At 44.1% G+C, this 14,528-nt stretch overlaps 2 protein-coding genes across 2 annotated transcripts; both read right to left on the bottom strand.

The window, feature by feature from the left end:
- Positions 1 to 1,929: 1,929 nt before the first annotated feature.
- LOC121970568 (probable protein phosphatase 2C 8) lies at positions 1,930 to 4,875 on the bottom strand. The gene is made up of 3 exons (XM_042521361.1): positions 4,093 to 4,875; positions 2,812 to 2,917; positions 1,930 to 2,437 (listed from the first exon to the last, which is right to left on the bottom strand). Exons 1-3 carry the CDS (start codon positions 4,789 to 4,791, stop codon positions 2,124 to 2,126), a joined length of 1,119 nt encoding a protein of 372 aa, XP_042377295.1. The 5' UTR covers positions 4,792 to 4,875; the 3' UTR covers positions 1,930 to 2,123.
- Positions 4,876 to 10,673: 5,798 nt separating this feature from the next.
- Positions 10,674 to 13,747, bottom strand: LOC121972613. The gene is made up of 2 exons (XM_042524268.1): positions 13,629 to 13,747; positions 10,674 to 11,049 (listed from the first exon to the last, which is right to left on the bottom strand). Exons 1-2 carry the CDS (start codon positions 13,745 to 13,747, stop codon positions 10,674 to 10,676), a joined length of 495 nt encoding a protein of 164 aa, XP_042380202.1.
- Positions 13,748 to 14,528: the final 781 nt, after the last annotated feature.

Genomic DNA, 14,528 nt, shown 5'->3' with positions numbered 1-14,528 from the left:
GATGGAAGAGAGCTCCCTCAATTTAGGTATGGAGTAGCTCCTTATTTAGGAAGCTGCTTCTTCATTTATTTTTTTATTAAAATAATTTTTTTTTCAGTTTTTGTTTAAAAAAGTAGAATGTAAACATATAATTTAGTTTTTAATATTATTCCATATTATAGATTTAAATTTTATAAAAAATTAATTATATATATGGTAAAATATAAAAATGAAATAAGAAATATATTTAATCAAAAGTGTGAAATTATAAAGGAAATATTGAGAGGATTTTGTGGAGTTGACATAGAACTGGAGAGCCGAGAATTTAATGACACAGAGAAATATATGCTTTCTCAACGCCGACCATTTATGAGCCGAGCAATAATATCTGAGGTGCTATTTAATGACACTGAAAAAAAATGTGTGTGTAGATATTAATGTCACGAGCTGAATTCATCGTATGATTGATTAATACAGTTGGAAAGGGAGTGGTGTGAATTAATAATTTAAGTTTAGTCAGCTTTGACATCAATTTTGAGCCCAGTGGATCAAATGTGGGCCGAGATTCGTTATATGGGCTATAATATTGGGCCCGACAATTTGAATGAAACTTTTCGTATTTGCAATCTCATTTCTTTTAAAAAAAATTATTTTGATTTGATAACATTAAGTATAACGCCAGGTCTCTAAATGGACGTTCATGAAGCTCTTGATATTTTACTTAGTAAAAATTTATTAAGATCATTCAATATATATATATATAATTAAATAAATAAATAATTTTAAAAAATTCATTAAATTAAATGAATAAGTTTGAACATATATATATTCCGCTTGTCAATGTTCACACACAACGAATAATATACATGAATAATATTAATAAACAACTTTTGTGAATAATATTTATAGATTTGTTCATCAATAAAATTTTTATCAACATATTAAATAAATATTTTTTTAAAAAAAATAATAAGTTTGTATTATTAAATCCAATAATCAAGTAAATCAATTTAAAATATAAAAATTTCAAACAATAAAATAAATTTGTCAAGTTTCAACTAAATTTAAATAAACTCAAGTTCATTAAAAAAAAAATCTAAGTTAAATTTGAATAATTATTTAACTATTTGGTTCATTTTAAGATTGACTACCTTATTAAATAAATTTAAACATCATATAATTTGACTTCACTTGATTTTTAAATCTTATATATCGATTGCGATATGTTGATAGGAGTTGAATCGTCTATGATTGAGTACTCACTTATCGGATCAACTTCTATCAAATCAATAGTACTGGGTCAATAAGTCATCGGGACTGCTTTTGGGTCAAGCAACCTAGGACAGAGAGGGACGCCCCCGGAGCTTCATCGGGCTCCTACGAAGACCAGGGAAAGGGAGATTATCGGACAAGCAAGGAGGTTAGAAGCACCAAGTAGAGTTAGAAGAGGGCCAATGTGGACTTTGGTGAAATAGTCAAGTGACTCCGCCTTTAGGTCCGCCAGCCTGACCCTAAACCCGATATTAGGTCTAACCTATATAGGTGGTCCGCGTTGATCGAATCCTGTCTGCCATTTGTCGCCCCTGTTTTCTTCAACTAGTCATGGAAGGAGATATCTGTTTTCTACAACTAGTCATGGAAGGAGATATAATAGACAGTATTATAAACAAAACGAACAGTTGAATTGAATATTTTACGTGATTCAATGAAGATTAAAACAATGCGGCAAAATACGATTTACTAGGAATGATCCATCATCAGACTAACACAAAAAAATATAAATCACTAATATCTACTAACCATTAATACAATGATCAAAATAGGAGAAAAACATACTCGAAATCGCCGAATTTTGACTCCATAATCTCATGCTAATACTCATCTCAACCACCACATCTTACCACACCGTTCCAAGAGGACTTTGCTACGCAAGTTTATCTAAAACAGAGAGAGACGAACTGTTATCTTTTCCATAAGAGAAATATGGCTGTACATCGTAGTCCGTATAAACAAAAACATCGTACTGAATAATCACATGAGTTAGATCTCCACCTCAATCATTACATACATCATTCCGCACCCATCCGTAGTTGGCGCCAAGAGATCCAAACACAAGACACGATTAATTCGAGTTTCTCTAATCACTAATGTGGCACCTTGATGCGGAGTTGTTTGAGCTGCACGACCACCACGCTGATGTTGTCTTCGCTCCCTCGCAAGATGGCGAGCTTAGTCAGTAGAGCTGCGGCCTCAGTAGGGGTCGATCCACCGACTGCATCAGGAAACATCTTCGCCGTCCTCCCATTGAGGCATTGCCTCGCAATCCTACATGCGGACTCGTTGGAGACCACATCCCATAAACCGTCGCTGGCTAGGATGAGGAACTCATCCTTGTCGGTCCTTTCGGTCACAGTCACATCTGGTTTTGGTATCACAAATGGCTTCAGGTAATAGTCCCCTGTAAATGCAATGGACAACCATCCATAAACTTCAGAGGATTATAATTATTTCTACCCTTCGTGAACGAGGGGGAGCATCCTTGTAAAATTTCACTGGAATAATGACTATATTTTGCAGATCTTGAATTCTGATAATTATGTTGGAGCAATCAATATCTCCATTAACGTTTGATGTACAGCTGACAGCTTATACTCTATCTATAATACACTTTGATATCAATCACGAGTAGTTTTTTTTTAAAAAAAAAATACCTAGATCAAACATTTCGATTCACACGCATATTAAATACTAGTATCCTATTCCAAGTAAAATTGAGTATGAAACTAATACTTTAATATAAGACCAACACGCGATTGGTCCAAAGAAACATACCGATAGATCTGGATGTGGCAAGGACACCAGAAACACGATAGCCTTCCCAATTGATCACCCTACCTCCAGCTGCCTCAATTCTTTCGATCTCATCTGGTCTATCAGCCTGTGCATGATAAGAAATTAAAAAACATAAGACCAACTAAAGGAAACACTCGGATTCTTTGAATGACCCAAATTTTATCAGGCATTTAGGTTTTCATAAAAGACTAGAAGATACTGCCATGTTTACCATGCAAGATATTAAACATTCATCTAGCATGGTGGCACCTTAAATGAGTTCTAGATTGATGGACTACACACTGCAACCGTCCATCTTGTGAATTTACTCATACCATATGACTGCCAGTCCCTCAAGGCATCTCCAATGCAAGATTTATGAGAGGTTTGTAAAATCTAAAAAGCTGAATAAAAAGCCTTGAAGTATTGTAGATGTGAATAAAAAGCCTTGAAGTATTGTAGATGTGAAGTTTGAGGTTTGTAGTTTAAAAGCAGTAATGAAAACTCAAAGCTGTTCATGTGTCATGAAATTAATGCAATATGCATGAAACCATCCAACTCATACTATGAATTGGATAAAAAAAAAACTTATTTAGAGCTCTAACCATTGGAGATGTTTCAATAATATTATTGATGTGACATATTAAGATTATAAAAAAAAACTCATTTAAAACTCTAACGTGGGAGATGCCCTCATATTGAACTTTTTCTCTCCCCCAACAATAATTTTGAAATCATTCCTGATATGATAGAATAGAAACAGCAACCACATGAGCCATTATTTCTCTGGTAATATAGAAAGAAATTACTTCTATGCTAGAAAACAACAAAAATGCTTCATCTTTATGAGTTCGAAAGAAAGCCAGTGGCTAAGAACATGAGTCATTTGTTGAGTGGATTACAGTATTCATTTCCCAAATTACCGAATGCAATCAACATGGTTCCTCATTGCCATTGGGACCAATATCATCACAACCCAAAACCAAATTCAATTATGAGTAGATCTAAATCATGCAAGAAGAACAGTACATTTTTTACAAAAAAAAAAAAGTGTGAAGAACAGTCAGGAAACTCATCCATCAAGAGCATGCGATGCATTTAGTTAAGAAAATTGCAGTAAAAAAAATTACTTTGAACACTAATCTGATGGAGAAAAAGAAGCCATTTTTTCTTCTTCGTACATTACCATCTCCCATGAGAAACACATGCATAATTGTTAAAATATAATATGAGGACATTTTAAAAAAACAAAAAAAAGAAGACAGCGCGTAGAAGCTTTACCTTATGGTCGAAGGAGAGGGGCACCGCGGCACCGCCGCGGCAGAGCACGGCCCTTGAGTCGCCGCAGTTGGCCACCACGATCCGGTTCGTCCCCACCACGGCCACCACCGCTGTCGATCCCATCGTCCTCTCTGACGACTCGCCCCATGTCATCGCCTCCACCTCCTCATCCAACCTCGAGAAACTCGCCGACATGACTTCCCTCCACCGCCCCTCCACCCGCGGCCACCCCCCGTCCGCCGCCTCTTCTGACAGCACGACGTGGAGCCGCTCTCGGCACAGATGCGCCACCCCTGCGCCTCCATGGCCGTCGTACACCCCGAAGAAGTCGTGCCGAGAGGGCGCTGCGAACTCCGGCGCCACAGAGACTGCGTCCTCCATCTCCCGCCTCCCCCCAATTACAGAAACGGCCCCGTGAGAATGGACCGCGACCGGAGGCGGCCCCGAACCCTTCGGCCTCTCAGCAACACCGATCCCGACGAGCCCGTCGTCAGCATCGCGATCTGGAGGAGACGATGAAATCGAACCGCCTTCTGACGGATCCTTGAGGCGCTTGTTTCCTGAGAACCCGGCGCGACAGAGCTCGATCCGCCGTCGGCGAGCGGATACCGGCTTCTTGAGTACGGCCTGGGTCTCGTTTTCTAGAAGGATGCTACCTTCCTCCACGCCCTTCGAAAGGGGCTCGTCGTCGCCCACCATTGTTTAGCCACAATGGTACAATGTATTCGAACGCTTTAAAAGAAGCAAAGAAGGAGAAGGAGAAGGAGAAGGAGAAAGGAAAGAGGTAAAGGTTCGACACGAATTAGTTAAGAAGAAAAGAAAAAGGGGGCAGTCGAGAAATGTCCACCGTCAGATTCTCCATCGAGACGCCGATGAGCACCACCTTCACATCGCCGTTTGAGAGGACCACCCGCGACGTGGACCATGGCCGAAGGAGAGGTGGACGGCCGAGATGGGATTCGGGACGGCGTGTGGCGCGATCGTTGGCGGAGATAGAGATTTCGGGGTGGCGTCCAGGGCGGGCTGTTATTGCTACCCAGTTTTTTAACTAGTTTGAGTTGGATCCAGGCGTCGCAGTCCGAAGCAGCCATGAGGCGGTGGGCTCGGAATGGTGGTGCGGGTGAGAATAGGAGGAGGTTGCGTCGGCGACGTGTAGATACGACGGAAGCGGGGCGATCGGTAAAAAGGAAGGCTGACGATGTGGGAGAGACGCGTTGCGGATCAGGATTGCGTTGAATAAGTTATGGATCAAACGATTTGTTTTCCCCTGCGCTTCTATTATTTCTTTTATCAATTTTATTTTGATTTATTTCTGATTATTTTTGGGGTTTCATTATGGTACTTATTCGATTTACATGATTTTTTATTAAAAATATATGCCACAGATACTTAAATTGCGTAGCTAAGATACGGATTAATAATGATTCATGATTTGTATTTGATCATATCCGAAGGCGTGAAATTTAAAAGTCGGAAAAATAACAGTTCTACTGATACTGATAATATGAAGACATCGCTCCTTTTTATAAAACAAACCTAAAATTAAAAAATGAGTCTTTGATATTGACCTTCCAATATTCAGATAAAAAATAAAGAGAGAAAAAATATTAGAAATATATTCTTATCTTTCTTCGTACTTAGCATATCTTTTTATATCTTTCTCGATGATCTTCATCTTCCCCTATTTAATAATAATATTAATTACCGACGGAAGATATCTTTGTCTTGACTTCTTCTCATTTAAAGATAAATAAAAATATTTTCTTTTATTTTCTCTTTCCCTTATTAATTATCTATCTTTTCCTCTTTTATTATTTTACCAGTCCATTATGTACACAATGTCAACGCCCTACCTTAAGCCGGACGGGTGTCCCGCTCGACTCAAGCTCCTGGTCCGCTCGACTTGGGCTCTCGACCCGCTCAGTTTGCTCTCCTGTCAACTAGGTTGACCAGATACTGGTTTTACCCATATGGGCGACCGGACAATGATCCCTCCGATTAGCCGATGAACTGCTTCCCGCTCGAGTGCGACCGAGCCTTATTTAATCCCTGGCATTGACCACCTTGACTTTGACCTACACCGTCGCAATTGACTCGTGCCAGGTAGGCTCCTCATTATCGCTGCATCACAAGTCTTCCCTTCAAGTCTAATTAAAGGAGGCTGCAAGTCCGACTGACTGGATAAGATGTGCCTTTGGCTACTCTGAGGCTCGTTCGACCCAAATACTACAGCATCCGATCAGACTGTGCTCGATCTGTAATCACTGATCGGCCCACAAGCCAATGCCACTCAACTTCATTTTGTCGTTGCCAGGTTTAGCCCCGTGACCCGTTCTTTGCGTCGATCGGGACACTGAGCAGCAACACTTGCCACATGTTTTCCTTTTCCTTACGAGTCCTTGGGTGAGTTCGGTCTTGGCTGACGTCATTTAGATTTCTTAAAGACCGTGTAAATCCCTGATAGTTATGGTCGAGCACGCGACTATATCTTTTTAATTAAGCTCAATATATGTTATCCGATGACTGAAGGACATGTGTCCCTCACTGCCGCCACACGCTCGATGTGACAGACGAATATTCTCTTGCAACGAGGCGTGCGCCTTTTCAAAATCAATGATGGGATCTTCTTCTAGGTTTTCGTAGCTTTAGATTGGACGACTGAGGTCGATCGATCGCGAGGTTTATAAACCTCGCGTGCGTCGTCATCTTCCTCATTCTGTGTCTCCGTCTTCGAACTTTCCAGTGACACTACGCTATTCCGGCGCTCGTAGCGATCTCTCTAGGAAGCTCTCTATACCCTTCCTCTAGTAAGCTCTCTGTACCCTTCAATCGGATCTGTTTGTTTTTCTTATTGTCTTTTCTTTCAATCGAACTTCTTCATTGTTTCTCGTCGACATTCATTTCCAATGGCAAGCTTTTCTCAACCTCCTGTCTCCGTCCCTGACTCCCTAGGCTCTGGTACACATCTATTGAGTCCAGGTTCGACGGAGGTGATGCTGAGAGTTTGAGAACTACCTTTGAAATTCCCTCCGATTATCAAATCTGTCTTCCTACAGCTTTTGACTGCCCGAACGAGTCACCTTCGGGTTTTGTATGCTTCTTTAAGGACAAATTTACCGCTGGTCTGCAGTTCCCGATCCACCCTTTCTTCTCTGTCATTTGTAAATATTTTCGTATTTTCTCTCCATCAACTAGTGTCGAAATCCTTTCGGCTGCTATGTGTGGTCGTCGTTTTGTTTCGCCTGCACGGCATTCCCCTTACTCCTCGGCTATTTCACCATTTCTATTATTCTAAATTGTCCTAGTTGGGGACTTTTCTCTTCCAAGCTCGAGTGGGTCTAGTCTTTTTTGACAAGATGTCGTCTTCTAACAAGTATTGGAATGACTACTACTTCTTTATTCACTTAACAAAGCGGCAAGACTTCCCGACTAGGTGACAATTAGAGGTGCTGAACCCTCTAAAGCTCAAGAAATACAAGAGCTGCTTGGACTTCTTTCATGCAGCTTCCAACTTGGCCGGTCAGAAATACCATATACACATGTTGTTGCTAGAGGATGTTTTCTACGTGTTCAGCCTGAGCCCGATCCGCACATGACTTCCGTCCAGCCTAGGTATGCTCCTTCTTTGTCTAACTTTTGAATCTAACTGATTTCTCTTTTTCTTTTGCAGCTCAAGTCATGTTGCACGCACGTCTGGCAGGCAAAGTCAAACTCGCGGACGCAGAGATCAATGTTGCGGCCAAGGCTAAGTTGGAGAACCGCGGCTTGCAGCCGGTCAGCTCTCATGAGGATTCGCTCGAAGAGAGCACAGGAGCCCCAGCTCAAGAGAGCGACAGAGTAGCCAGTTGTACGGTTGGAGGTGAAGTGATTGTCCTGCTCGAGCGTCTCCTGGTAATTCTAGTCATCAAGGCCTCGGAATCACTTCTTCCAGGGAGTCATTGATAAGCCGAAAGAGGCGTCGCACGGAGATTGCCGCCCTATCTACTACCTCTGCTACATAAACTCCAACCAGGACCAGTCCACATCTTTCATCCGAGCGGGGCAAAACTTCCACCCCTGCGCCTTAGTAAGCGACGATCATCCCACATACTTCGCTTTCATCTGATTGGATGTCGTCTCTGTCCGAATTGCCGCAAGGAACTATCTATGCATTGCCAGTCACTTTCATACCGCCTCCATCGCCGAAGACTCAAAAGTCTAGTATCCGCCCGACGTCAACGTCTTGGTCGGTTGGCAGAGTAACCTCAACATCGTCTGCCCAGCATGGCCAGCGCCACATAACGACGGTCATCCATCTACCTACGGACGAGTGGCGTGACTCTGAAAACACTGAATCCTGAGCCCGAAGCACCAAATAATTATCCAGGGACTGCTAGCACAGATATGGACCGACGCACGAGCCCATGCGGCAGTCACGCCTCTAGGGGCGCTTGTCGATAGTCATACCCAGATGTCTACTGGGGTAAGTATTTTACAAGTTACTATTCATCACCGCTTGCCCCTAATAAAAAATTTCTTACTTCCTCACAATATTGGGTAGAGAGCCTCTCCATATGCCAAAGGTTCACATTTTTGGAGCAAGAAGTCAAGCAGTTGCCGGCACCGAGCGACCAATCATCTGCTTCCCAGGCGTAGCTGGAGCAGATGAGTGCTGAGATGACTCATTTAAGAGTCGATTTGAGTAAGAGCTCTGAGTAGCTGGAGGCGGAGAAGAGCAAAGGCGCTAAGCTGGCTGCACAATTGGCTTGGCTTGATAAACAGGTCAGATCCTTCGAGTCCAATCTCAATTTGGCCAACACCAGGAAGCTCTGGCTATCGAGAACTTGGAGATAAAAAATAAGGAGTTTCGAGTGTTGACCCAAAACCTAAAGGAGGCTAAGACCACATTGAAGGCCGAGCGGGATGGACGATCGGCCGAGTAGACCATCGCGAAGACCCAGCTTGACGCCAAAGATGAAGAGCTGGTCAAGTTGAAGGCATAGCTAAAGGCATACCTAGCAGCCTTAGAGACTTATCAGGGAGTAGAGTCGAGTAGGTTTAACCTCATGAAGCAAGCCTACATTCGCTCGAACATTTTTGATGACAAGGTCGCCGATCGGACACTCCGTCTATTCAACTTTGCTATCGACGGGACTCTCGATCAACTAAAGGAAGGCGGTTACCTCCCACCGCTCTGACAAGAAAGATTATTAGCCGGGACAAGCTGACTGAGTCGCTGCCCGATGATGTATTAGATTATCTTGAGTGAGTCTACTCGTGCGAGTTTTCCTTCTGTAATTTTTTTAAGTATCAACGAATGATCGTTCATCTGGCAAACCATTTTTCTTTGTCCTTTTCTTGCAATTCGACATTTTCAGTTTCGACTTGTATTCAGTTCACGCGCTGCCGCACAAACCAGAGTGAAACTGAGTCGTTTATGCCCCCAAGTGCGGTTTCATGATTTTTTGATTGGCAATGGGTTATTTGATGTCATAACCGATCGATCAGTTCCAAATTGAAGGTCACTGCTCGACTTCTGATGGTGACAAGGGTTTAAGGTTATCGCTCAACCTTTGATGAAGATTGGGATTTAAGGTCGTCGCTCGATCGTTGGTGCAGATTATGATTTAAGGTCACCGCTTGACCATTGATGAAGACTGGGGTTTAAGGTCGTCGCTCAACCATTGACGGAGACAAGGGTTTAAGGTCATCGTTCGACCGTTGACGGAGACAAGGTCGTTGTTCGACCGCTGACGGAGACAAGGTCGCCGCTCGACCGCTGACATAGACAAGGGTTTAAGGTCGTAGCTCGACCGCTGACGGAGATAAGGGTTTAAGGTCACCGCTCGGCCACTGACGAAGACAAGGATTTTAGGTCGCTGCTCGACCGTTGACAAAGACTGGGGTTTAAGGTTGTCGTTCAACCATTGATGGAGACAAGGGTTTAATGTCGCCGCTCGACCGTTGATGAAGACAAGGGTTTAAGGTCGCCACTTGACCGTTGACAGAGATAAGAGTTTAAGGTCGTCGCTCAACCATTGACGGAGACAAGAGTTTAAGGTTGTAGCTCGACCGTTGACAAAGATAAGGGTTTAAGGTCGCCACTCGATCATTGATGAAGACTGGGGTTTAGGGTCGCCGCTCGACCATTGATGGAGACAAGAGTTTAAGGTTGCCGCTCGATCGTTGATGAAGACTGGGTTTAAGGTCACCACTAGACCATTGACGGAGATAAGGGTTAAAGGTCGCCCCTCAACCATTGACGGAAACAAGGGTTTAAGGTCACCACTCGACCATTGACGGAAACAAAGGTTTAAGGTCGTCTCTCGATCGTTAATGGTGACAAGGGTTTATAGTCGTCGCTCGACTTTTAACTTGGCCAATCAGCTCAATAATCTGGAAAACTTATTTTTTATTCATGTCTATCCTGAATCCAGAAGTCGTATGCACAAATACATCTATATTTACTTATGCATCTCTCATTTGGCCCTATAGGGTTGGAGATGATTCACACTCCATGGCTGCTCGAGTCACCTTTCGTCTTTGTCCTCTAAGTAGTAGGGCCCTGAGCGTAGTTTCTGTACGACCTTGTAAGGTCCTTGCTATGACGTCTCGAGTTTGGTGATGTCGTTGACCGATTTGATTCTCTTCCACAACATATCTTCGACCTGGAAAGAACTCGGGATCACCCTTCGGTTGTAATTCTGCCTTATCCGCTGTCGGTATGTCATTAGCAAGATAGTGACTTTATCCCGCGATTCATCCACCAAGTCGAGCTCCATTAACCTCCGTTTGGTATTTCCCTTGTCGTAGAGTTGCATCCGGTCGGATTCTACTCCAACCTCCACAGGGACCACTGTTTCCCCACTATACACCAGCTGGAATGGTGTTACGTCGGTCGCTTCTTTTGGAGTCATGCGAAGTGCCCATAAGACACTTGGGAGCTTGTCGACCCAGGTACCTTCTGCATGGTCGAGCCTGTTGGAACCCCAAGGGAGTTTTTTGTGTGATCAACTAAGTTAGGTTAGGTCCTGTTATGATTTGATCCCTGTGTCTAAGTGTGCAGCAGCTTAGGAGCACAGGAAGTCGAGCGGAAGAAGCAGCTAATGAGAAGGACAACATGGGAGAGAGATGGGCTCGGTGCGTTCGAGGGACGAGAAGCTGTGGAAGAGTACACAGGTGGACAAGAAGGACGAGCGCGACGTTCGAGGGATGAGAAGCCGGAGCGAAAGCCTGCTCAAGGAGAAGGCCGAAAATTGGGTTCGGGTGAGCCCTATTTTGGTTGACCAAAATCACTCGGGCGATCGGAGCAGTGGAAGAACTAAAGTGGAGCTATGGAGCAGCTAAAGGCGCCTTCAATAGGAGTTGAAGGCGCCTCCGCGACCTTCAGGCAGAAGACGCCTTCAATGGCTGAAGGCGCCTTCAACTAGCCATGGAAGGTGCCTTCGACCAAGCAATTTGGTCGTTGCGGAAAATATAAAGTTTTATCCTTTGGCCTCGCTGGAGGCGCCTTCAACCTGCAGACAAGTTTTTCAAGGTCTATAAAACGACCCCTGGATCTAGGAAAGATGTAACAACTTCTGTACTCAGTTTCCTAATCATTTCTGAGTTTTCACTGTGTGTAAAAGGTTTCTCCGGTTTCAACGAATGAGACTTTTAGTGAGCTTTCATCTATCTTGGATTAACAACCATCTAGGTTGTAACCAAGTAAACAGTGGTCTTTTACTCATTTCTTTTAAGTTGTTAATTTTGTTTTAATTGCTATATTAATCTGAGTTGAAAGTCGAGAAAGGTGTTTTGTTTTAGTGTTTCAGACAACTCAACCCTCTACAGGCGGCCTACTCGGACCAACAGAGCCGAGCTCGTAAGCCTCTAAGGATCTCCTGATTTGTAACTTCTGCCTGGCTGTTGCTCTGGGGGTAGGCTACCGAGGTGAAGGCCTACTGGATGTCATAGCCTTTGCACCACTTCCTAAGCCTCTATCCCGCGAATTGCCTCCCGTTATCCAAGACGAGCCGGTGGAGGATGCCGAACCGACACAAGATGTTTTGGCAGATGAATTTAGTGACCATTTTCTCACTTATCCTTGCTAGCGGCTCAACCTCCACACACTTTGAGAAATAGTCCACCGCGACAAGCAGGAACCTTTACTGACCGATCGCTATGAGAAACAGTTCCATGATGTTCATGCCCCATTGGTCAATCGGGCAAGACACTATGGATGTCTCCATATCCTCGGCTAGTCGATGCGAGGTGTTGTGATACATTTGGCAGGATAGGTAGGTGGCTACTGTCCAAATGGCATCCTCTTGGAGAGTTGGCCAAAAGTATCCGACCAAAAGAATCTTTCGAGCCAACGAACTACCACCTAGATGGGTTCCATAGGAGGTTTGGTGCACTTCCTGCATGATGTACTTTGAGTCCTCCGATCCAACGCACTTGAGTAGGGGCCTAGAGAAGACTCTCTTATATAGTTGATCTCTGACCAACGTGAATCGTCCAACCCTCTTTCTTAATAGTCGCGCTGCCTCCTGTCGACAAGTGTGCTACCCGATCGGAGGAACTTAATCAGCGGTGTTCTCCAGTCGATCGAGAAGACCACTCTCTCCGTCCGGTCAATGTACGCAACCAATGAGACCTGTTCGATTGGCTGGCTGATCGTAACTGGTGATAATGAACTAGCTAACTTAGACAGTTCATCCGCCGCTTGATTGTCCGATCGGGGGATCTTCTGTATAGTGACCTCTTGAAAATTTGCCTTCAGTTTCTCGAAAGCTTCTGTATATAACTTGAGTCGGGAGTTGTCAATCTCGAACGTCCCTGATAGCTGTTGGGCGGCCAGCTGAGAGTCCGAGTGAATGAGGGCTTTTGTTGCTCCGACATGCCGTGCTGCCTGTAAGCCGGCTATCAAGGCTTCATACTCAGCTTCGTTATTGGTGGCTCGATAATCCAGTCGAACGGAAAGTTACATCCGGTCTTCCCATGGTGAAATGAGCAGAATGCCGATCCCGCTGGCTTGTTGAGTGGACGAACCATCGACATATATTCTCTAAGTTGCTGCTGGTTCGACATTTTGGACTTTTGTGACGAAATCGACCAAGGCTTGAGCTTTCATCACCGTTCAGGGTTAATACTGAATATCAAACTCGCTTAGTTCGCTTGCCCATTTGATTAGTCGCTCAGACGCCTCTAAGTTGAGGAGGACTCTTCCCAAGGTATTGTTGGTTATGACGATGATCGGATGAGCGACGAAGTATGAGTGGAGCCTCTGAACGATAATTTACCTGCTCGGGCGAATTATCCTCTTTGGGTAGCTTCCTTTTCCTTGTATCTCGAGCGAGTGCCTCATCCGAGGAAGATTCTCGGTCTCTGTCCTCTTGGGCCCTTTCTTTTACCGGAGTCCATAACGACGCTCGATGTAAGGGGACCGGCGCATGAGGTGCTTCCCCATAGGTGTCGATTGGCCTCTTGCTCGGCTCCCAATGGAAAGCTGCTCCGTTCGGTCCCCTCGCTCAGCCTAACGACCTGCCGCGGAAGCTGTGGGCTCCTGTGCTTACCGATCAGCCAGCGCCTGTGGTTGCTGTTGCTCCAATATCTTTGTCACTCGAGCCTGTATTAGTGCATCGAGATCCTCTTGCGGCAGCGTCACTGTTGTGAGTCGTCTAGTGTCTTCCATCTTCTCGTTCGGATGCAGGCTATGTTCCCACAGACACCGCCAAAATGATCATGTCCGAAGACGTGAAGCTAAAAAGCTGGGGAGATGGCAGTACCACTGACAGGATGAAGACCTTGCTCCTCTTTACAAAACAAAATCAAAACCAGGGAAGGGGTCCATGACGTTGACCCTCTAACGCTCAAGTCAGAAGAAGAAGAGAGTGAAAGTATTAGGGATAGAGATTCATCTTGACTTTCTTCATACCTGACATACTCTTTTATACCTTTCTCAGTGACCCTTCATCTTCCCCTGTTTAATGATGATATTAATTACCGACGGAAGACATCTTTGTCTTGACTTCTTCTCATTTAATGATAGATGGAATGTTCTTTTTTGTTTTCTCTCCCTTATTAATTATCTGTCTTTTCCTTTTTCATTATTTTATTGGTTCATTATGTGTATAATGTCAACGCCCTACCTCGAGTCAGATGGGTGGCCTGCTCGGCTCGGGCTCCTGGCCTACTTAGTTTGCTCTCCTGTCAATCGGGTTGACTAGATACTGGTTTTACTCAGATGATCGATCGGACAATGATCCCTTCGATCGGCCGATGAACCGCTTCCTGCTCAGGTGCGACTGAGCATTATTTAAGTCCTGGCGTTGACCATATTGACTTTGACTTACACCGTTACAATTGACTTATGCTAGGTAAGCTCCTCCTTATCGCCGCATCCTTATTAATTAATCAGAGAAAAAATAGAACTCTCTAAAGTATGTTTAGTACTAATAGAGTATATCTTCTTA

Source organism: Zingiber officinale, chromosome 4A (genome assembly GCF_018446385.1).
Source record: "Zingiber officinale cultivar Zhangliang chromosome 4A, Zo_v1.1, whole genome shotgun sequence".
Taxonomy (NCBI): domain Eukaryota; kingdom Viridiplantae; phylum Streptophyta; class Magnoliopsida; order Zingiberales; family Zingiberaceae; genus Zingiber; species Zingiber officinale.
The sequence above is the reverse complement of the archived record's forward strand: the minus strand, read 5'-3'. Positions and strand labels throughout refer to the sequence as shown.

What these genes read in the sequence shown, in the direction of transcription:
- LOC121972613 (XM_042524268.1), bottom strand. Translation starts at nt 13,747, where the DNA reads ATGGAAGACACTAGACGACTCACAACAGTGACGCTGCCGCAAGAGGAT. An exon ending in CCACAGGCGCTGGCTGATCG is followed by an intron (nt 11,050 to 13,628) that starts GTAAGCACAGGA and finishes GGGTTCCAACAG; the next exon opens with GCTCGACCATGCAGAAGGTA.
- LOC121970568 (XM_042521361.1), bottom strand. Translation starts at nt 4,791, where the DNA reads ATGGTGGGCGACGACGAGCCCCTTTCGAAGGGCGTGGAGGAAGGTAGC. An exon ending in CCCTCTCCTTCGACCATAAG is followed by an intron (nt 2,918 to 4,092) that starts GTAAAGCTTCTA and finishes TATCATGCACAG; the next exon opens with GCTGATAGACCAGATGAGAT. An exon ending in TGCCACATCCAGATCTATCG is followed by an intron (nt 2,438 to 2,811) that starts GTATGTTTCTTT and finishes TTGCATTTACAG; the next exon opens with GGGACTATTACCTGAAGCCA.